General features: G+C 32.8%; 3 protein-coding genes across 3 annotated transcripts; all 3 read left to right on the forward strand.

Annotated features, from left to right (window-relative positions):
- The first annotated feature begins 3,237 nt into the window (after positions 1–3,237).
- LOC147400816 (glutaredoxin-C1-like) lies at positions 3,238–3,930 on the forward strand. The gene has a single exon (XM_086441534.1). The coding sequence runs from the start codon at positions 3,326–3,328 to the stop codon at positions 3,695–3,697; it is 372 nt and encodes a 123-aa protein (XP_086297660.1). The 5' UTR covers positions 3,238–3,325; the 3' UTR covers positions 3,698–3,930.
- Positions 3,931–11,384: 7,454 nt separating this feature from the next.
- On the forward strand, positions 11,385–11,870 carry LOC147400817 (auxin-responsive protein SAUR71-like). The gene is made up of 2 exons (XM_086441652.1): positions 11,385–11,427; positions 11,542–11,870. The coding sequence occupies exons 1-2, from the start codon at positions 11,385–11,387 to the stop codon at positions 11,868–11,870; spliced, it is 372 nt and encodes a 123-aa protein (XP_086297778.1).
- Positions 11,871–19,202: 7,332 nt separating this feature from the next.
- Positions 19,203–19,646, forward strand: LOC147400818 (auxin-responsive protein SAUR71-like). Its single transcript, XM_086441653.1, has one exon. The coding sequence runs from the start codon at positions 19,203–19,205 to the stop codon at positions 19,644–19,646; it is 444 nt and encodes a 147-aa protein (XP_086297779.1).
- Positions 19,647–21,999: the final 2,353 nt, after the last annotated feature.

A 21,999-nucleotide genomic window follows, 5' to 3' on the forward strand; every position in this document is an offset into this window, starting at 1 on the left:
ATGTTGATACAACTGCACTACCTAATGTTGATAAAATGTTATTAAATTATTAATATTATGTGACGATTTTGTCAACATTAGTAATATTTTGAAAATACTAAAAACTTTTGTAATTATTTGAGAATTTACTCATTAACTCAGATGAATTATTGAATTAACGGGGTGTAATTTTGAGTTGACTCTATCAATTTTATCATTTTTGAGTTGGCTAAATTAAGTTAAATAATGAATTTCGGACTCTCCCCATGTGGTTGTATTATAATTATATTAAATAAAATTCTTATAAAGTCGGACAACCGGGGCACTAGACCTTGTTCCAAATCTAAAGCCCAGTCCTAAACATAAAATGGGCCTAAAGTAGCCCAATAGCTAAACGGGCCTATTACAACAACACAAACCCGATCTATGATGGGCTGGGCTGAGTCAGAATCCAGTTCATTGACAGCCCCTTCCATCCGATTCATAACCATCTAGGATCTTTATTGTACTTTGAAGATAAAAAAAAATGCTTTTTGGCCCTTATAGTTTCACCAAGAACTACAACCATAATTTCTTTCAAAATTATATCACTTAAAAAGTAAATCAAAACAGTGTTATTAATTAAATTTTTTTCTACTAAATATATTTTAACTTAAAAATATTTAAAGTGTCATAATTTTTAATTTGTGATTAGAAATTAAGGGGGAAAATGAATTTTTATATTCACACATTTGAATGTAAAGGTCAACGTTGAAAAGAAATGCTCTCCAAGTTAAAGGTCAATGTGGTAAGCAAGTAATTATCTGAAAGGTAAGGGGCAATCTGGAAAAGACATGATTTCTATTTAGGTCCCCATCTCCAATGTTCCAATTCTATATCCTTGCTAACAGTTGAGACTGGTACAATTGTACGGAATTCGTTTCAAAGTAAAGAGGAATTTTCTAGAAAAAAAAAAAAAAAAGTTAAAAATGATCTTGTAAAAAGTGAATTTTTTTTAACTTTAAAAATAAGAGAGTTGCTATTGTCACACCAAATTTTACTAAGGACTCACCAAAATAAAATTTTATATCTAAGAAAATGTCAAAAAGAGAGTTTGATATTTTAGTTTTTGGGTGGGGAGAATAGTGGGAGGATACCACTGGGAGAGAGGTAGGTGAATCATTTTCTTATTAGGGGGAATATTTACTTACCTAAGAAACACAATCACTTTGATTAGAAAATGATTTTTTAGCGAAAATGCGAGATTGAACACTTAGAATTATTATTTTTAGAAAGACTAATGATTTCATGACTCGAAAAGACTCACTCGGTTTGTACATGTCTAACGTAGCAAGGGGTACAAAATCATTGATCTTTTTCTTTGTGTATCCCGAAGAAAAAGATATATGATTATGTTCCCTTGTCACGTCGACTTCTTTTAGATTGAGTAAGTCTTTTTGAGTCCGAATATCACAATTCTTTTAGACCTTTTTCCTAAGAATACATAGTTGGACATGCCCATAAATATGTGCAGTTGTGTATCTCGAGAAAAAAGATTTATAGTTCTAGCACATACCATATCAAGAGACGTTTGCTAGATGGGGGTGTCAGAAAATCATTATTCATTCTATAAATATAAAAAAAAATTATTAAAAGAGAATTAAATATTTTAATAATTACAAAAAAAAGTATTTTTCAAAAAATTATCAAAAACGAATTAAGTTGTTAGACAATCCAGTATTTTAATATTAATTTATCAAAAATACCCTCCGAATGATTAAAACGTTGGATTGTCTAGCGAGTTACTAAAACACTGAACTGTCCAGTTATTTGATTTTTTTTTTTTATTTTTATTTTTTTTTAAAAGCACATATTTTTTTGATAAATATTAAAATATGTAACCCTCTTTTAGTAATTTACCCATCCATATTAATGGATTAAAATTAAAAAACTTAAAATGAAGTTAGTAGGTAAGGTCAAACATTAAAATAATCCCATCTTACAAACACTAGCTACAGAGGACAAACTTGTTGTCGTTACCAAACGTTCTTAGTCTGTCTTAAGATGGGTGGTATTATAATAAGTCTTCTCCCATCAAAACAACATAAGCGACGCAAGCTAACATGCGCATGGGGAACATCACGTGACCTCGTGCTTTTTTTTTTTTTTTTAAAATTTATCTTCACGTCCAGGCGACAACAAGTACGGAGACAGCCGTCTATAAACAAACTGCTCCTCCTGAAAAAGCCTGTCCAATGTTCCAACGCCTGAAAACTTAAATTACAATTTATTTACAAAAACACCCCCTCTTTCCCCTGCATATTCTCTGACCACCATAACTATAATAATTAACAAATAAAAAACACGAAAACTACTATTGCCACCCAAAATTTTACTTATTAAATTCCAACAAAAAAATAAAGAATAATTGAAAATAAGTTAAAAATTGGAGTGCCAATAGAAATTCTCTCCTATTTATTGCTGAATTTCTATTTTTTGAACCTAAAAATAAAACATTTAAAGTGCTCTCAAATTTTCTTTTGGTGACCAATCACTTTTGCTCATTTAATACACATGGCGTCATGTCATTGATTTATCAACTTAGTACATAACTTTTGAAAGTACAAATCTCAGTTCTTAATAAGAATCTTAATAAAATGACTTGTCATGTGGTATATTCAAATGATTCCATAAAGTGGATAAGTTCAGGAATAATAGATTTTAACGTCTTAGGAAATATGATTCCCTCGTCATGTGGTATAGTCAAACGAGTCTATGATGTGGACAAGTTTAAGAATCGTAGATCTTAACATCTCAGGAAACATGATTTCCTTGTGATACATTTTTTATGAGAAGTATCTCAACATGTTTAGATCTACGATAATCGAACTTATCACGTCATGGAGTCATTTGAGTATGTCACCTTGCAAGTCATATTATCACGACTCTCTAATAATTATGGTAAACAACTGCTGAAATTTTTTGAATAAGTGTTGTAACGTGGAGAATATAGTTTAGGCCAGTCAACTTTATTTGGGGGTGAAAATAATTTAAGAAATTGTGATGTAAAAAAGTAAAGTTGGGGTGCCAATAGCAGATCTCAGAAACAATCCCTCTGATGGCCTATAATAAAGTACAAAAATAACAAAACTACCCCTCTACAGTCTACCCTAAAAGCCAATATTATTAAAATAATTCCCAAACACTCCCTCCTCCTTGGACCCTCTCTTCTGCTCTCCCTATAAAAGCCCACCCAAGCCTTCATCATTCATCAATCCTCATTCGCTAACTTACACACCTCTCTTGTTCGTTTTCTCTGTTTGGTTCTTTTTTTAAATCTCTTTAAAATATCGGCCGATACGATACGATGCATTACCAGAACGAAACATGGGGAACTTACATGCAGACAATGAACTTAACAGACCCATTGGAGAGAGTAGAGAGGTTAGCTTCTGAGAACGCAGTGGTGATCTTCAGCATCAGTAGTTGCTGTATGTGTCACGCAATTAAGAGGCTCTTCTGTGGTATGGGTGTGAACCCAACAGTTTACGAGCTTGACGAAGATCCAAGAGGGAAAGAAACTGAGAAAGCTCTGATGAGGTTGTTGGGTACCTCTTCTGCTGTTCCTGTCGTCTTCATTGGTGGGAAGCTTGTTGGAGCCATGGATCGTGTCATGGCGTCTCATATTAATGGAACTTTGGTGCCTCTTCTCAAGGAAGCTGGAGCTCTTTGGCTTTGATTTAGACGAAAATGTGAGAGACCCAGAAATTGAAAAGTTCTGATTTAGATAGAAATGAAAGTTTTCGGTTATCTAACTCTACTCTCACCTCTCTTGTCTTTTTTAGTTGTTTTTTTTTTTTCTCATTTAGGTTTTGGATTCTCTTCTATGTTTGTTTAATGGGTCTTGTGGATTGCAGAGAGTCTGTATAGAAATTAAAGAAATAGAAAAGACTTGAAAAAAAAAAAAAACTGGTTGTTGTTGCTGGGTTTCTTACTTCCATCTTAAATCTTTAATGTTTTTTATTATTTGTTCTGAAATTATTTATTTATTATTATATATATTTGAGACGATGGCCATCTGTAAATTAGAGGAGCTTTGAGGTTAATTTCTATTCTCTACTAATTTTGCTACAGAGAATGTTCATCCGAAAAATGTGGGCCCAACAACAATGGATAGTTCCCCCTACGACCAATCGCCACGTGTTTAATGTTATGATGAACTTGTCATTTATAATGCGCACGTTAAGAAAAAAAATTAGTTAGTTGGTGTGACTGTGAGGATATATTTGAAGAACTTACGACGATATCTTAAAATATACCAACAATAGTATAATAAAACATGCTTATAATTAACCATTTTTGTGGATTTATACAAATGTCCCTCAGTTTTAATAAAGACGTCTTTATCCTTTACGTTATTTTTATCCTGATTTTCTAAATAGAAAGTTTTCACTCCATTAATACTCGGCTGACGTGGAACAGACAGAATCATAAATCTTCTTCTTCGGGATATACGAGAAAAAGATTTATGATTCAATATCCATGCCACGTCAGACGAGTATTGATCGAGTGATGACTGTATAGTTAGGAAATCAGCCATCTATTTATTATTTATTATCCACGTCATTATATATCTAGACATGGACGTACGAGACCGTTAGGTCCATTACTTTATTCTTTTTTTGAAAAAAAGAAAAAAACGAAAAAGATACGCCACGTGTAAGTTTATCTAATACAGTTATTTCTCCATTAAAATGATGCATTAAGAAATAGAATTCTCTGGAAGTCGGATTAGCTGGAAATTATTTTCCTTTTTTATCTTTGTTTATTAAAACAATAGAAACATAGATAGATTGGTGTATATGATAGAATAATATATAATTTTGTGGTATATGTGTGTGTTTCTAGTGCACAATGTATGTGATCAGATGAGAAATTACCACTTAAAAGGTTAGGTAGGACTGGACAGAATGGATAGGATGATGGGTTCACAAATGTAAATATAATTGCTCTTTTGAAATCCTAAGGTACTTAAAAAGGTTTGGAAAAAGAAAGTTTCAATAGTTTGCGACCTTCCTTGGCACGAAGAGATGTCATTATCAACTCCAGCCTTGAGCTTTAGCGAAGGTTGCAATTTTTGGAGCTGTTGGAGAGATTCGTGCAATTTTTGCACGAATTCGAGGTCGATTACAGCCTCCTTTGCACAAAATTTTATTGGCATAAGAAAATGCTCACCGAATCACACGCTACGGATTTCATGAGGCAATCTGAAGTGTCAAATTGTCTAAAAGGAGTGAATTTGGTTATAATAACAGCTGAGCTCCAAGAGAAGAATATTTAACCTATAATATGTTTTTCAACAACAATGCCAAAATGTTGAAAACCATGATAGAAGTTGTAGCAGACAACTGTTCCCACATCGTGAGCTACCATCTTGATTCCCTTGTACCCCTCGCAGTAGAAATATTGAAGCAGAATGGAGTTAAGAAGATTTTTGGTGTTACGACATTAGATGTTATGTTGATTAATCGTTTGGTTTCAAAGATGTGATGCATAAGGAGCATTGATGTGGATGTCCTCATAGTTGGGGACCATGTTGAAAGATCTAATTTACTATTTGTATTAAAGATGAGACCGCCTGTTACTTTAATAGGTGATGAAAGACCTGCGAATAATCGTCATCAGACATCACTATATAAAATTAAGTTTTCTCCCTCGATGTTTGATGTTTGATGTTTTAGCTCTCAACTTAACTTCCATATTCAACTTAACTGTGTTCTCACTATTAGAAAAAGACTTTAGACATCATTTTTATGATGTCTATACGTAAAAAGTGATGTATATTTTTCAGATTAAAGTGCGTGTAAAAGCTGGTTTTCAGACATCGGTTATTTTATTTTATTTTTAAATGATGTTATATATTAAATATACATCTATGTCTAAAATTCCACTCTTTTTTGTGCGATCCTTCCAACTACGAAAAATGTACTTTAGATTTAAAATTTGATGTTTATTTTGCATAAAACTTCTCTACCTATCAAGATCAAACTATCTTTTTTTATTTTTGTGTGTTTCACTCTCACATCAATCAGACCATTACATTACTTGAAGGATTGATAAAAAGGAGAAGAGAAAGATCAGCGGATTAAAGAAAATCAAGCATCCTCATTAGACATCAGTATATTAAAGTTAGTTTTCTCCCTCAACGTTTGATACTTTAGCTCTCAACTTAACTTCCGTTCAATGTGACTATATGTTCTCACAATTAGGGGAAAAGACTTTAGACATCACTTTTAACGATGCATATAAGAAAAAAGTGATGTCTATTATTCGGATGAAAAAAATGCATGTGAATGGTGATTTTCGGACATCGATTTTGCTAAAAGACGGTATTTCAATATCAAACATAAACCGATGTCTAAAGTTCTAAACCTTTTTTCATGATCCCTCCACCCGCAAAAAATGAAATTTAGATTTAAAATTTGATATTTATTTTACAAAAAACCTCTCTCCTGGTTATCTAAGTCTAATGAATTTCCACCTCTCAAGATCAAACCAAAACAAAACCCATTTTTTGTTTTGTGTCTCACTCTTATTTTTTGGGGTATTATTTACTTTTGTATTTGCTGTTTAATTTTCAATTATTTCTTCAATTAAGAGTAAGAAAATATTAGATATTGTAAAAATTCTCTTATCCCATTTGGAAGGATATTATAATTATTTCATTATTATAATTAGAATCGGCCTAGAGTAGCTGACATGGAAATGTGCACCTCAACGTAGATGCTTTTCACTCGTGTCTCAAGGAAAAGCCTCTATAGTTCTGTCCACATCAGCTTAGTCTTGAACGCGGTATCCTTCACAGTCACTTTAGCATTTTCCTCATAGTTAACCAGTTATAAAAAAAAAATAGTTGGAGTTGCAATATAAACTCTCTAAAATATAAAAAGATGAACTTGTAGTTGGTTAATTATACCATTCTCAATCTAATCATTTATTTAATTCATCATGAATTTTTTGTAATGAAAGGAACAACAAAATCAGCAATGGCTGATCCTCATTGGTGTTAGTTTCCTCTCAAAGAATAATTTGAACCCAAATTCATCCTTCATTCGACTTCTGCCAATTCTCTTTCAGGATTCACTTCTGAATCATTAAAATGAACCCAATTTCTAGCTGCTTTAATGGGTTTTTCCTTTCTGTGATTCATTCCATAACTTGCTTAATATATTTATGGAAATTAAACATGGGTTATCCACACTTGTCCTTGGGTCTTGCACCTTGATAATGGATTTTATCCAAGGTCCTAGAGTCCTTTTCTTGGTTGGGCTAATATAATTTGGGGTGTCTACACTATTGGGAATGGAGTTATAACTGCAACAAAACTCCAAAGTAGGGGCATAACTATGATACTTTTAATCAAATAAGAAAGTTGAATTGAATTTGAAAATTCTTATTTGTTATTAATATTATTATATCGGCCTACAGCTCCATAACCCAGTCTTCAATAAATATATATATATATTGATTTTTGGTGTCCATGATCATAGTCTAAGAATAAATTAATCAACACTAGAATCATATAAAATGTTATTCGTGTGAGTTCTTTCCCCTCGTGAGTTTGTCAAATTCCCCTACTATCTGTTCCATTTGGTATGATTGTTCTACGAAGTATTATCTTGTAACATGTTTCATAATGTCAAAGAAGTAGACAATTTTTCGATATTAGGGGATTATTATAGATCTTTATGTAGCGATAAAACAATAATTACAAGATTGATCAAGGTAGATTGAGAAGATTATTTGGAGTTAATAAAATAGATCATATGCAAGGATAATCATTATAATTTTACAACATTGTAGATTGCTATGGTGTTTTGCCAAACAAGATGATCAAGAAGTCAAAATTATCGTGAGACATGTTTTTTAAATGAGTTGTGATTATCTGACTCTCTCTTTTGTACGCTCCCTTCATAGAACCGTAGATCCTTTGCTTTGAGGTACACAAGGACAAAGATTTATGGTTTTGTGAAGTGCCATGTTAGAGAGCATACAAAAAAGATCGTCAGATTATCATGATTCTTTTTAAATATTTTGATGATAAGGGAAATCTCCTAATTGTTGAAGTTGCATTTACATTTGTACTTTTAGCATATTAACATCTATTTTGAAGTTGAAAAAGGATATAAAAATAAATTCAAATAAAATACACACCTTATTTGATAATAATAAAAATTATTACCATATAGGGGATATCTTGTATTTTCTAAATATTTTAAAAATATATCTAGGACAATAATTTTGACTTCTTGACATAGCCACAAAATTCTCTGAATTTCTCAAAACTAGTCATTAAATTCTTTGAATTAGGGATTAACCGATTAAATCAACAAATTAGTCATTGATTCCCCCAATTAATCATAGAATTGAATATGGCAACATTTTTACCCTTCACCTCCAAAATTTTAGTTTCAACATTCAAACATCAAGAAGAAGAAAGGCTTAGAGAGAGAGAGGTTGAAGATGACAAATTTTGGTAAGAAACCTATTTTTTTTTTTTATAGTCTGAAATTTTGTCAAATTTTTTTTACAAGCTTTAACGAATTTGCCCGAAGGACTGAGCCCACTCAGCATTGGAAAAGGTCCCTTTTGATACTGCCTTGCCTATTGAAATCCAAGTCCAATAAAAATACTAGACATCTCACAAGGGGTTTCATAAAATCTTTGATTTGAAAGTTGGTGAAGACCGACCACTTATTTCAATTAGAACAAGTCTAGGTCCTCGAGAAATTGGTTTTTACTAACAGTGAACTATAAGGTTAATTTCGACTTGAAATTTGACTAAAATTCTTGAAATATGGTGAGTAGGTTGTACGATGATAATGAGTCCAAAAAAGGCATAATTACGCTAATTCGGGAAAAATCAAATGATACCTCGAATTTCTGACACATTTTGATAGAACAAGCTAATATATTTTTTTTTTACTCATAACCGCAATGACCTTTTTTTCTAATGTAAGAGCATTATAACCACCATGGCAGCTGACTTCACAATGTTAAAGCGTTTAATTTTCAAAAGATTGCCTACTTTTGCAAGACCAAGTGCCCCCACATTCCCACTTTTTTGTTTCAAACTAAAACGAAACCCACACTTCTTGCAGTATCTCACGCATAATATATAGCTGTAGTAACCTTGATGTATCATCTAAAGCTAGGAACAAATGTCAAAAATATCCAAATTCAAATAGATGGTTAGAACCATCCAATAATCAACTGTGGAGACCCACATAGGAACGTCACAACTGTGCTTCCAAAATCATACTTTATATGAGGGCTTCCCATCAAACTTTATATGAATATTGCATTTTGAAGCATCACGAACATAGTAACAAAAATCGACGATTTTTTGAAAAAAAACATGACTTGCATCCCTAACGATCAACATGATAAATAAAAAAAATACAACTTTTTCATTTGTAACAAAAGTCACCGTTTTTCCAACTTTTTTCATAGTGACAAAATTCAAACATTTTCTCTCTTTTTTTTTTTTTTTAATGTGGGATTTGATACATAATGGAATTTGGTAATTTAGAAATGTAAAAATATGAGATTTGATGATAATAACTTGATTTTATGAATTTTCTTTAGATAAATATTTTTTCCTGATTTTTAATATATATTTTCATCTTTTATTTTCATCATTTTTTCCCCTGTTTTTAACGTATTTCCAAAGTTTTTCCCTTGCCATTTTAAACCCGTACTCCGACTTTATGACTATGATCATGTGTATGACAAAAGTGTTTCACGAGTTTTCAATCCCAGCAATATTCACATCGCAAAATGAGCATTTTTACGAGTTATTCATAAAAGTCGTGATAATTTGACTTAGGCACATGACAAACTCAATCGACTTACCTGACGTGACTGGCTCAAAAACCGTAAATCTGCTCTCTTCAAGATACAAAACCACACCTTTTTATTGGGAACCACAGTTTTATATCACGAGGAGAGCATATCTACGGTTTTCGAGTCTGTCATGTAAGGTAAGTCGATTGAGTATGCCACGTGCCTAAGTCAGAAGTCAGATTATCACTAGTGAATTCCTAATCATTGTATATGGCCCCAAAGAGTGCCATACGCCACTTTTAAGAGATGAGGGATTATTGTCATAGCTATTGGCCATTATGCACGCTTTGTAACATATAACACAACCAAACTAGAGGGTTGGATAAGGAACTGATGATAGTGATGATGATGATGTTGAAATGCATGTGGTGAGAAACTATACCATTTGTATAACAGCTCCCTAGAAAACGTGATCCGTAGCGATTGTTGTCAACTTTAGACAACAAGGTTGACACGATCCTGTGCTGCATGTGAACGCTTTTCCTTTGTCAAACATGGTTACGAGGAATGCTTTCTGGTGCATTTTTAGTTTTATTGGGCTAAGTAAGTGACATATATTAATAAAATAATAATTTACAAAATACAGGGGGCATGCCTACTGAGTTACAATTTTGGCCATATAGAAATCAGCATTTTACTTAGAAAAAAAATAAAAATAAATAAGAGTCGTGACGAATGCACACGGTAAATTATACGTGGTTGATGTGGTAAGAGCACATAATCATAGATCTTTTTCTTCAGGATGCAAGAGAAAAAAAAAAGTGATTTTGTGACCTTGCCACATCAGCCGCGTATAGGTCATGTATGATTCATCACGTGCATCATCATTATTTGAAGAATAATGCTGAAGTGACCTCAAGATTGTACCTCATATTTCACACCCTGAAATAAAAGTGTGTTGGAACCATAGATACTTTCATTGAGATGCGAGTCAAAAATATCTATGGTTCCTACGCACTTTCACGTCAGGGTCAGGATGTGTGATATGTGGTACAATCTTGAGGTCACTCCAGCACGACTCAAAAAAGAAGATCTCTAATAAATACTATTATTTCTATTGTTTGCCCCCTTTTAGGTAGGCGTTGAAATTCATGGCATATCAAGGAGAAAAAACGGGAAAAAAATAAAATGTTCTCATTAAAATGGAAATATTTTTGGTTGAAATTTGACTAACTTTAACAACATTTATATGTATGGGGTATGGGTTGCGTATAAGTATCACCTCATCCCTAAATCTAATCTATGAGACTCAATCGTGAGAGCAGATTCCATGAGTTTGAATCTGTTCTAAATTTCCTTTTTGTGTCTCATTTTGCTAATGGAAGTCTTTTATTAGAATTGAAGCTCTCTTCAGTTTCATTATTGGGTATTTTGTTACAGTGGGATTGTTCATTTTCTTTTCTTAGATTGTTTATTTTATTTTTGAATGATTTAGGCTTTTATTTTCAAGTTTAGAATGATATAGTGAGACTGGGTTCATTTGGTTTTGAGTATTAGTTTATTTAATTTATAAGCTCTACATGGGGATATTAATGGATATGGGTAAGCAGAAAGGATGGAAAGGTTTGATCATCAAAACATGAGAACGATGTCGATCCATCTGTGGCAACCTTAAGAAACCGTCTGGGATCCCTTTTGTTCTCATATCGAAGAACAGATCATGGTCCTGCAACGTAGGATCACCGGATAACAACGATAAAAGCAAAAAGGGAAACGGAATAGTCCCCAAAGGTTGCTTCTTCGTCTACGTTGGGCCCCAAAAACAGCAATTCTTAGTCAAGATTGAATATGCCAACCATCCACTCTTCAAGATTCTACTCGAGCAAGCTGAATTGGAATACGGGTACAATAGTGAAGGCCCTCTAGCACTACCATGCAATGTTGATGTCTTCTGTGACGTGTTATTGGAGATTGATCGTGATGAAATTCGTCCAGGGTGCAACTTCATGGCCAAAGGGTATGGTTCATCGCCTTCTCAGTCCTTGATGATACCATCCATGTCTTGAACTATCTTGTTTGGGACAATTATACAATTATACGTGATGAGGTCTCCTTCTTGTACAATAGGGAAATTTACAAGGCCATGTAAGCCAATCTATATGTATTATATATAGGCTTATATATAAAGTACCTTTGTGGTCTGCTAGTTATTTTTTCCCCATTTAAAAATTTAGTACAAGGGGTATATTTTACAAAGAAGAATGTTGAACATCAAGAAAAAAAAATCATAACATGAGCAAAAGCAAGACAAGGAATAAAAAAATAGAATCATCTATTAATGCATTTGTGAATTACATTGTGCGAAAACGTAACAAGAAGAAGATCGAAACCAATCACAAAGAAACAACATCGATTAAATTAAATTATCCAAGTATTACAGTTAGGGATGAGTTTCAAAGTATGAAGAGTGTGACTATGTGCAGTGGATTACCATTATTTTTAATAGAATTCTGGATTAAATCAAATTTCCGTAAATCATTGGAACAATGAAAATTAAATTAAATTTATCTATAAAACAAAATCTAAGGAAGTCCATAGATCATAGAAGGGAATTAAAGATGAAAGGAGAAGGTAATTAAGAAATGTTTGGGTAATACTCGGGCTTGTTTTATTACTGATTTGTACATCAGCAAGTACCACTCCAACGTAAGGGTGTCAATGGGTACTCATTTACCCGGAACCCAAACCGAAAACCACGGTTTTAATTCTCTTTTTAAGAAATCAATTAAAGTTGGATTTAATATGGAATCGAACCGATAGAAACCGAAACCATTGGGTTCTATCCAATGGGTACCTGCGGGTACCCGGAACCGATTTGTTTTGTCATTATACATGATTCAAGGTAATCCTATATTTTAAAATTAGCGTATACAATATAAAGTTTTTTAAATTTCATATAAACTAAATATTTGAACTTAAAATGAGTCTTTTTTTTTAATTTAAATTTATTACTTGTAAAAGAAATACATTTTAATATTTGAAAATAAAAATCATTAAATCATCATTAAAGTGGAACCAAATTTTTATTAAGTTGATACATTACAAATAATATGTTATTTTTTAAAAGGAATTTTTTATTATAATGATTTTGAAATGATTTTTCTCATTCAAATCTTGAGAACTGGACCCAACAAGTACCTGTGATTTTTAATGGTTCCGTTCCGGTTCTACTTATTTTAAAATCGGAATAAGAACCGACAAAATATAAAGGTTATGGTTCCAAATATCATAGGAACCGAACCGGAACCAACCCATTGACACCCCTACCCCAACATGGAGATTGATGAAACATCAAAGGGAGAAAGATCAATAGCTTAAGGCTCTAATTTCTCCATGCTGAGCTTAAATTTTCCTTCATGGTTGCAAATTTGTAGCAATTCAATCAGTTCTTCTATTTAATGTAGGATCACTACTGCCTTATTTAATATTCTTTCCCTCCAAAAATATTCTTTGATTGCTGGAGGGAAAGAATATTTTTCTTCAAACATCGAATGAATGTTGAGCCAAGGAAGATTCTCATGTGATCTCTGTATAACATTGGAGTTAGTTTTAAATGTGTTCAATGCTATTTTAAGATACTTTAGAACTTTGTGGGATTTCAATTGTTCTCTTGATCATGTACCAAAGATTTTTTTATTTATATCTCGAGTTAAATTGTATAGTTCATCATTATGTGAATGAAATTAGAAAGCATTTGAAGATACAAAAATAAAGAGAAGAAATAGATTGCCACCATATACGAAAGCGAACGCTATTTATGATCATTTTAAAAGTACAATATAAAATTAATGAAACTTAAGCAAAATGAGAGTTTCTTAATAGGTACGTAGAAGATTATCCTGAAGAGTTTGATTAGCTTTGACACCCGAATTATACTCAATTACTATCATATAGTATTTTTTGTTGTACTCCATCTTCTTTGCCAAATTCTTAACGATGTTTTGGGTAATATTTATGCTTATTTTATTACTGACTTGTATGTTCGAGTGTAAAATACGAAGAAATCCGTTTTTTTTAGTATTGTCACCTGAAAAATCTATTTCAATGAAGAGATCATCAATTCTAGAAAAATAATGAGCCCAAGTCGATTGTATCAACATCTATAGACTTTATGGTCAGTTTAGTCGGCTGACACCCTTTAGAAGAGTATAATAAGGTGTAAGAAAAACAAAATTTTGCGTTTAGTCCATCACCTTCAATCGGCAATCAAAATCACTGTCGTTAAGTTTTGTGTCACAAATTTTCAACCAAAAGTTTGAATTGCACGATAAGATAAAAACTTGCATGCCCATTTGATTCGGGGGTGGTTGTGTATGTTTGTCTGCCTTACCATTTGGTTATGAGATTTTGATCATGCTTGACCTTTAACAAACATCTCACCCATCTTCATACTTCATAATTTAAAAAAATATATATATTAATTATTTCAAGCAAATGCACGTAATGTTTAGCTAATACGCAAAAATGCAAATCATGATTTTGTCCATAATTAGGGTAGTAGTGCAAAGAAGTATAATATTATTAATCAAACGATCTCAATGGATCGTATAAATAAAATAAAAAAGGGGACTAAGGGAAGAATAATTAGAATGGTTATACCATATATCTGGGTACAATTCAAGCATTACTAAGTTAATTACTAATCTCATTAAAACAAATCTTTGATCAATTAAAAAAGAGTCGTGATAATCTGACCCCCCCCCCCCCCACCCCCACCCCCACCCCCACCCCCAATTACATAATCATAGTTGCCTCAGGATACAAAAGAAAAAGATTGATGGTTATGAGTATCCCGAGGTAAATGATCTATGGTTTTGTGATGGGGGCGTATGTCAAAGGGGGACGTCAGAAAATCATTAGTCATTAAAAAAACTGATTACTGTGGGAGTTGAAAAGTTTAATTTTGTAAATTAATGGTAGGTAGTTTTGTAATATAGCTTGAATTCGACTATTGAAATTATCAAGTAAGTACTTAATTACAACCAATAATATCTATTCATTGAGACTATTTTAGAAATTTATTATTAAAAATTTAATTCTAAGACTATTATTTATATTTTCCATGTGATACTCGTGGAAACTCTCTATTTTAAGTTCTTAATAAACTCTTCAACTTGTTCTATCGTTTTCGGCTTTAGTATCTTTCACATAACGGCTGCGGTTGACCCTTAGATGTATAATCAGCAAAAGAAAGAACAAATATAAAAAATGTCCGGATTCAACGGTAAGAATGGGTCCATTAGCCATGGCAGGTATGTCAAGGATAAGAGAAAGAATTTGATGTGTGGACTTAGCATCAAAATTTATGTGAAAGATTTTAGTCGCCCAAAATAATATATATATATATATATATTTTTTTTTTTTCCTGTTGGATTTACTGGTTTGCCATGATTTCGAAAGCTTGATGTCACCCTTCGCAAAAGTCTTATATTATATATATTGTTGGGTTCATTAATTCATGAAAATGTTCAAATTAATTTCAGATAAATTCGATTGAGTCTCCAATTTTTACTTATAACACATCAAACTATATGTAAATAACCATTTATTTTTAAAAAGATTGGTGTGTGTTGTAAAAGTTGGTGTACCAATAGAATCTCTCTAATTTTGTATGATCTAATGCACTATGGAAAGTGTGCTTGGTAGGAATTGTAGCCAACTTGAGATATCAAAGGCAGAGTCCATATGAGGCAGACCTCAAACATAAGAAGTTTAGAAAACCTTTCACACACATCACATGCAACTCTATCAACATGTTACATATTTTTATTTGGAGTGGCCTATAAATTTATTTCATCTTCAAAAGATTAAAAAAAAAAAAAAACTTTTATTAAGAAATTAAATCCCACCAAAAATTCCTCTCTCCAAATCTGATTTTGCTATTTTAGAAAGGCAGATCCAAACCCAGTTCTAATAAAAAAAATCAGAGTCATGAATTAAGATTGAATGTTTTGACTTATCTCTATTGAGGCCTATATGAAGTCCTGTTTAATAAAATAAAATTTAACTTGCTTATTTTAACTTTTGACTCTTGGCTGAAATATAAAATCCAAAATCTTGTAAATTTTATAATTAAGTAACTATTTTACTTCCTATCATGTTAGATCCACATGTCACACTCCTAGCCTGACAAACCTGATTATATCCTTGATTTTTCTCTCAAAAACTTGTCATCTTTAATTTTTTAGTCTTTGAGGCAAATTATTTTTAACTTATTCGACCGTGCCTTTGTTGTATAAATGTCTTTTTTAAGGGGGTATGAAAAGAAAAATCATGTAATATTTTTTTAAGGGATTTTCTGTTTTGGAGAGTTTCACATATTTTCATAACTCTTTAATTATATAAATAGAGATCTCTGTAAAACTTATAAGAAATAGTGATTGTTTTTGTTTTGTTCTGTGGATGTAGGTGTAGACACCCGAATTTGAGCGGGCCCTCAACGCAAAATGCCCAAAAATTGAAAAATTGGGATGGGCCCCAAAGCCCAAATCTACAAAAACCTAATGCATTTTCAATTAATAAATGTCCGAGACTACTCACGTGGCCCATGGGTCCGCACACCTCACCACCCTCCTACATCCTTAAATTCAACCCAATACTATTCTACCCAAGCCCAATCACTCTTATTAAACCCAAGCCCATTATCATTACTACTCAACCCCATATCCAATTACCCACACCCAAACCCAACCTAAGCTAAGCCCATCCTATTCTATAATCCAATCCAACATAAACCCAACCTAAGCTAAGCCCATCCTATTCTATAATCCAATCCAACATAAATCCAACCCAACCTAAGCCCAACTCATTACCCAAACCCAATTCACTACCCAAACCCAATCTAACTCATCATCCACATCAAACCAATCACCAAAAGATAACACATGTCATCATCCCCTTCCACCTCCCTTATCTAATCACCCATCTCTATCACTTCCCTCCAAAAATCAACTCAACCCATAACCCTACCCTAACTTAACCTATTCCCCATCCTCTAACATCATCAACCACCAACATCACAACCCATACCCTACATATCCTAACCTATCCCCCATTCTCTAACACCATCAACCACCCACATCATAACCCATATCTCCCACACATCAAACCATCACTTTCCCTTAAAACACTCCCACAAAATCACCTCAACCCATACCTCCCTCCATCACCCCCATACCCTTCTCTCTAATCAACCAACAACCATCACCAATCAACAAATCCCTTCATCTCTCAATTTGCCACATGTCATCATCCCTTCAATTCTCCCAAAATCCAACCAATCACTACCCATCCCCCCAAATCAAACACCTTACCTCTTCAACCATCTCAACACTCATTCTCCAAACAACTCCCTTACACCCCCCATTCTTCCCATCAACCATTACTCATCTCACCCCACCAAACACTCTACCCAAATGGATTTGGGTAAGATCCAAACCATTTGGGTTAAAACACAACCCATTTCCCTTATTACAAAATTACCCTCATTTCCATCTCAAATTTCACACTCTTCTTCTCTAAAACCCATGTCATTATCCACTATTCTCATCCTTCACCCCATTATACCCTTAAAATACCCCCCAACCTCTATAAAAACCCCTTCATTCTCCCCTCACAATAACTAATGAAAATTTGACAAAAATCCTCTAAAAAAGACAACTCACCTTACTACTCTCAACCCTCAACTTTCTATTCTTACCCTTAACTCATCCCAACCTCCAACTCTCAACCTTCAATCAAACAAGTCAAAAAAAAGAAAGAAGACTCATCAAAGGGGACATCTTTGAAGATAAAAAGAAGATCAAGATTGGGTCAAGGTGGGTTTGAACAAAAGGCACACCCCCCAACTTCCATCTTCTACTCTCCCTTTCTCTACACATTTACACACACCACTATGGTCTAAATCACAAAAGGGCCCCTTCTTCATAAGGGTGCCCTCAATGATTTGAACCAATATCAAAAGTCCCTCACACTTGAGGGCACACATCAAATCATTTTCGATTTTATTTTCCTTTATTTTAAAAAAAGATCGAATCCGAGGTTACCACATTACGTGGATGGAATAGGGTGCCTAACACCTTCTCTACTCCATAAATGGACCCCCTTACCTTGAATCAAAGGTTGGGCCACGTGCATTATCCAACGAGAGTTATCAAACATACAAAATATATGATTTTTAAAAAATGAGACATCGGGTGACCATTCACACCCTTTTACCAATTTGAATGGTGACGACTCCAAAACACCCCAAAGTGGAGGGATGTTTTTAAAATGTTGAAAATCCCATGTTCACAGTAGACACACTATCGAACCACATAAATCCTTGTGTTTTGTGTGATTGTATTATTTTTGCCATTTCTATTTTTTCACAATCTTTATTTCATCTTCCATTGTATTCAAAGACTTGTATAAAGCACTTGATTTTCCTACTCAAAAATCTATTCTTATTCTTGTGAATAGAGATGAGGATACAAATTTTCACTCTCGTTTTGAGATAAAAATCACGGGTTTTACGTTAGAGGCTAAAGACGAGAATATTTACATAAATCTTTTTAATTCTTGCATAAGGACCTAGGGGATAGGGAGGAGTTGAAAATATATTGTAGAGGATCATATTTAAATCACCCCAAAAAATTAAGGGCATCGCAGCCATTATTAGTCAAAGTAGCAATCATTTATAATTTTATATAGCAGCCATTGTATCGATCCATAATAGTAAAAAGCAGCCTTAACCTTATTCTAGATCTTAAATAAATAAATAAAACTATTTTAAAACTTAACAAACTGCAGTTATCTATAGTATTTAGTAAGTTCAAGTTTTAAATTTTAAATTCAACATTCATTTTGAAACATGTTGTTTCAAATAATTAACATTAACTACAAGCCCCTCCACTCTTACATTTTTATTTTCCCATTTTTAATTTTTCAAATTCATTTTGAAACATGTTGTCCATTTTATTTTTTAAGGAAAATTTTTTATTATTTAAAAAGGAATCTTTTTTCGATGACAATTGACTTTAATAAATATTAAATACTTATAATGGTAGGTATGGGCTGTGTATATGTATGTATGTAGCCTCATCTCTAATCTATGAAACACAAGTGAAAGAGACCATATTTCTTGAGGTTCACTCTACTTCTTCTTCCTTTTTCGTATTTCTTTTCTCAGAACTGAAGCTCTTCAAACTTCAAATTTATTATTTTTAAGTTAGAATTTTCCTTACTTGAACTTGTAAAAAATAGTTCTCAAGCCCAATTTCCTACTCTCTTTCTCTCTCTCTCTCTCACTCTTGGTTGTGAGTCGTGGTTTTTATAAACTCTTTACGGAGAGAATAAATATGGGTAAGATGAAAGGGAGGAAAGGTTTGATCATCAAGACATGGGAACGATGCCGATCCATCGGTGGCAGTGTTAAGAAATCGTCGGGGATCCCTTTTGTTCTCATGTCGAAGAGCAAGTCATGGTCCAGCAAAGAAGACTCACACAATAATGATAAATGCAATATGGGAAACGTAGTAGTCCCAAAAGGTTGCTTCTCGGTCTATGTTGGGCCCAAAAGACAACGGTTCTTGATCAAGATCGAGCATGCCAATCATCCACTCTTCAAGATTCTACTCGAAGAAGCCAAATTGGAATATGGGTATAATAATGAAGGTCCTCTAATATTACCATGCAATGTCGATATCTTCAGCGATGTGTTATTGGAGATAGACGGCTATGAGATTCGTCCCAGGTGCAACTTCACCAAAGGGTACGGTTCATCACCTTTGCAATCCTACTAATTAACCATGTATTGAACTTTCTTGTATATAATTTGGGATAATTATTATATAGTAGTCCTACTTCTTGTACAATAGGGAATTTGACAAGGTCATGTAAACAAATCTATGTATCAGAGGCTCTTATTCAAAGAAATTATAATTTGTACGTGAACCATTTCTACAACACTGGCTGGAAAGATTGGGAAAAAATATGGATAGATCATGTATTAATGTATTTAAGTGTGAAATTATAGGAGTTAATTCAAATAGTTATTGAAGGAGTCAGTTGAGACAATTATTGCACTAATAATAACAAGAGCATACAAGTCGAAACGTTTGATAAGACGTGGCCAGGGAGGCTGTATAGGGGCCAGGGCTGAGATATTTGAGGGCAAATTTGTATAAATCGCTTTAATGGAAAATATTATATTTCAATTTTTGGTTGTTGGGCTCAAGCAAAATCCATGAAATAGAATCAAAATGGTGAAGGACAAAAAAGGCTTGAAAAATTAGGACAATTGGCAGTATTGTTTACCTAAAGTCTTGACTCATGCATATTCAATTATAGGCAGCTTCAGTTGAAAGTAGGGACCTAAAAAAAAATGTCCACGGGTCCAAATCCTTGCCCATTTTAGGCCCAAGTTTAGTGCAAAGCCCAAAATGAATCCAACCTAATCACTCTTCCTCCTTTTTATTTTTATTTTTATTTTTATTTTTTGCAGAGGATTAAAAGTCAATCCAAGATTTCACATCATCTCGAATTGACCATTCATACAAGTCTGTGTGTACACATCCAATTTACAAATCCACCTTTGTTAGGTTTATTGCATTAGGGCATCTAAGATTTTATGAAATTTCAGATTAACTTTTTTTTTTTCTACGTTGAAACCAGATATAGAATTTGGATACTAATTCCTAACCATTAACTCGCTAATTATCATAAAATATATCATCATAAGTATATCTCAATAAGAACTTTTTGGAAACTGAAGTACAAAATATTGACATTCAAGAGAAGTAAAAAAAGGGAGCCACTTGTGGAGATGTAGTTTGTTATAATAAAGTAATTAACAGTTTTGTAAATTTAGACAATTTACGGGATAATTTGATTTGATTTTATAACACTAAGAAATATTTCAAAACTTATCTATATAATATTTAAAAGTTTTATAAATAATAATTTAGTGGCATCTGTAGAGAAAATAAAATGTTGAATGAGAGATGAGCGTCCAAAATTAGATCAATACTATGCACGTGCAATGGCCACACATCACACGCACCGGGTAAGTGAGTCTATGCCCTCATAGGTGGTCCTGAGGAAATACTGCTTATACTGGGTATCGAACTCACAACCTACGAACTCTCCTCGCTTATTGGATCTGAAATTTAAGTTTATTAAATAATAGAAAATGTACATACTTGTTTATGTTTCTTAAACTACCTTTATTTATTTTCATAGATGAATGACATTCCCAAAAATCTTCTATGATTCACAAAAAAAATATATATTTAATTATTATTATTTTTCAAATCTATATTTTTTTCCTTTTTTCTCATCAATCTTGATACTATCAATAATAAACTTTGCAAGATCGATCAGTTGTATTCATTCAAGAATCTTTTCTTATAACTATAGCAAATATATATAATCCAAGATGATTTGTGGTATCGGGGGTATCGCTCCTTCAACTTCATCCCTATAAACATGATATCCATATGGATCCGACAACCATGTTTAACTTGGATCATCTAATATGATATCTAAATGAGTCTCACAAGAGGGAATGAAAAATAGATAGTAACTATGGGCTAATTCTAAAGATGTAAAGTCTATTTTTTTTTTTTTTAAATAGTTGATTTATTCTTGGTCTCTATTTGTACTCCATAGGATCGATATGGATGATGTTTTAGACAATCTGATTGTACGGTGAATTGTCCATACTTTAGCGGGGTTATATGTAGTAAAATTTAAATCCAATTATGCATTTTTAACCCCATAAAAATTTGATTAATTTGAATTTTTATTTTATTTTTAAAACAAACTGCTTGTAATGTTCAAATAAATTGATTTTTGGTGACCATCATCATCACAATGAAAATGACTCGATCTAAAATTGGTTCATCTAGGTATCACTAAGTTATTAAGCTTGTTTTTTATGTGATTAGTAACTTGCTTCAAATTTTGTGTTGCGATCGGGTAAACCTAGTTTTAACAAGATCAATAAATTGAGCGAAGGCAGATTATAAATTTTTTTTATAACAATGTAACATCCATCACTTTCACTTGGCAATCATGATCACTGTCACTAAGTTTGTAACACAATTTTTTCAAGAAGAGCATTGTATCAGAATTCAAACTTTCATGCCCATTTGA

Source organism: Akebia trifoliata, chromosome 5, assembly GCF_017979445.1.
Source record: "Akebia trifoliata isolate Shusen 1 chromosome 5, ASM1797944v1, whole genome shotgun sequence".
In the NCBI taxonomy this organism is placed as follows: Eukaryota; Viridiplantae; Streptophyta; class Magnoliopsida; order Ranunculales; family Lardizabalaceae; genus Akebia; species Akebia trifoliata.

Coding starts and splice junctions, on each gene's coding strand:
- LOC147400818 (XM_086441653.1), top strand. CDS start 19,203: ATGGGTAAGATGAAAGGGAGGAAAGGTTTGATCATCAAGACATGGGAA.
- LOC147400816 (XM_086441534.1), top strand. CDS start 3,326: ATGCATTACCAGAACGAAACATGGGGAACTTACATGCAGACAATGAAC.
- LOC147400817 (XM_086441652.1), top strand. CDS start 11,385: ATGGGGATATTAATGGATATGGGTAAGCAGAAAGGATGGAAAG. Junction 11,428..11,541: donor TAAGCAGAAAGGATGGAAAG/GTTTGATCATCA, acceptor CCTGCAACGTAG/GATCACCGGATAACAACGAT.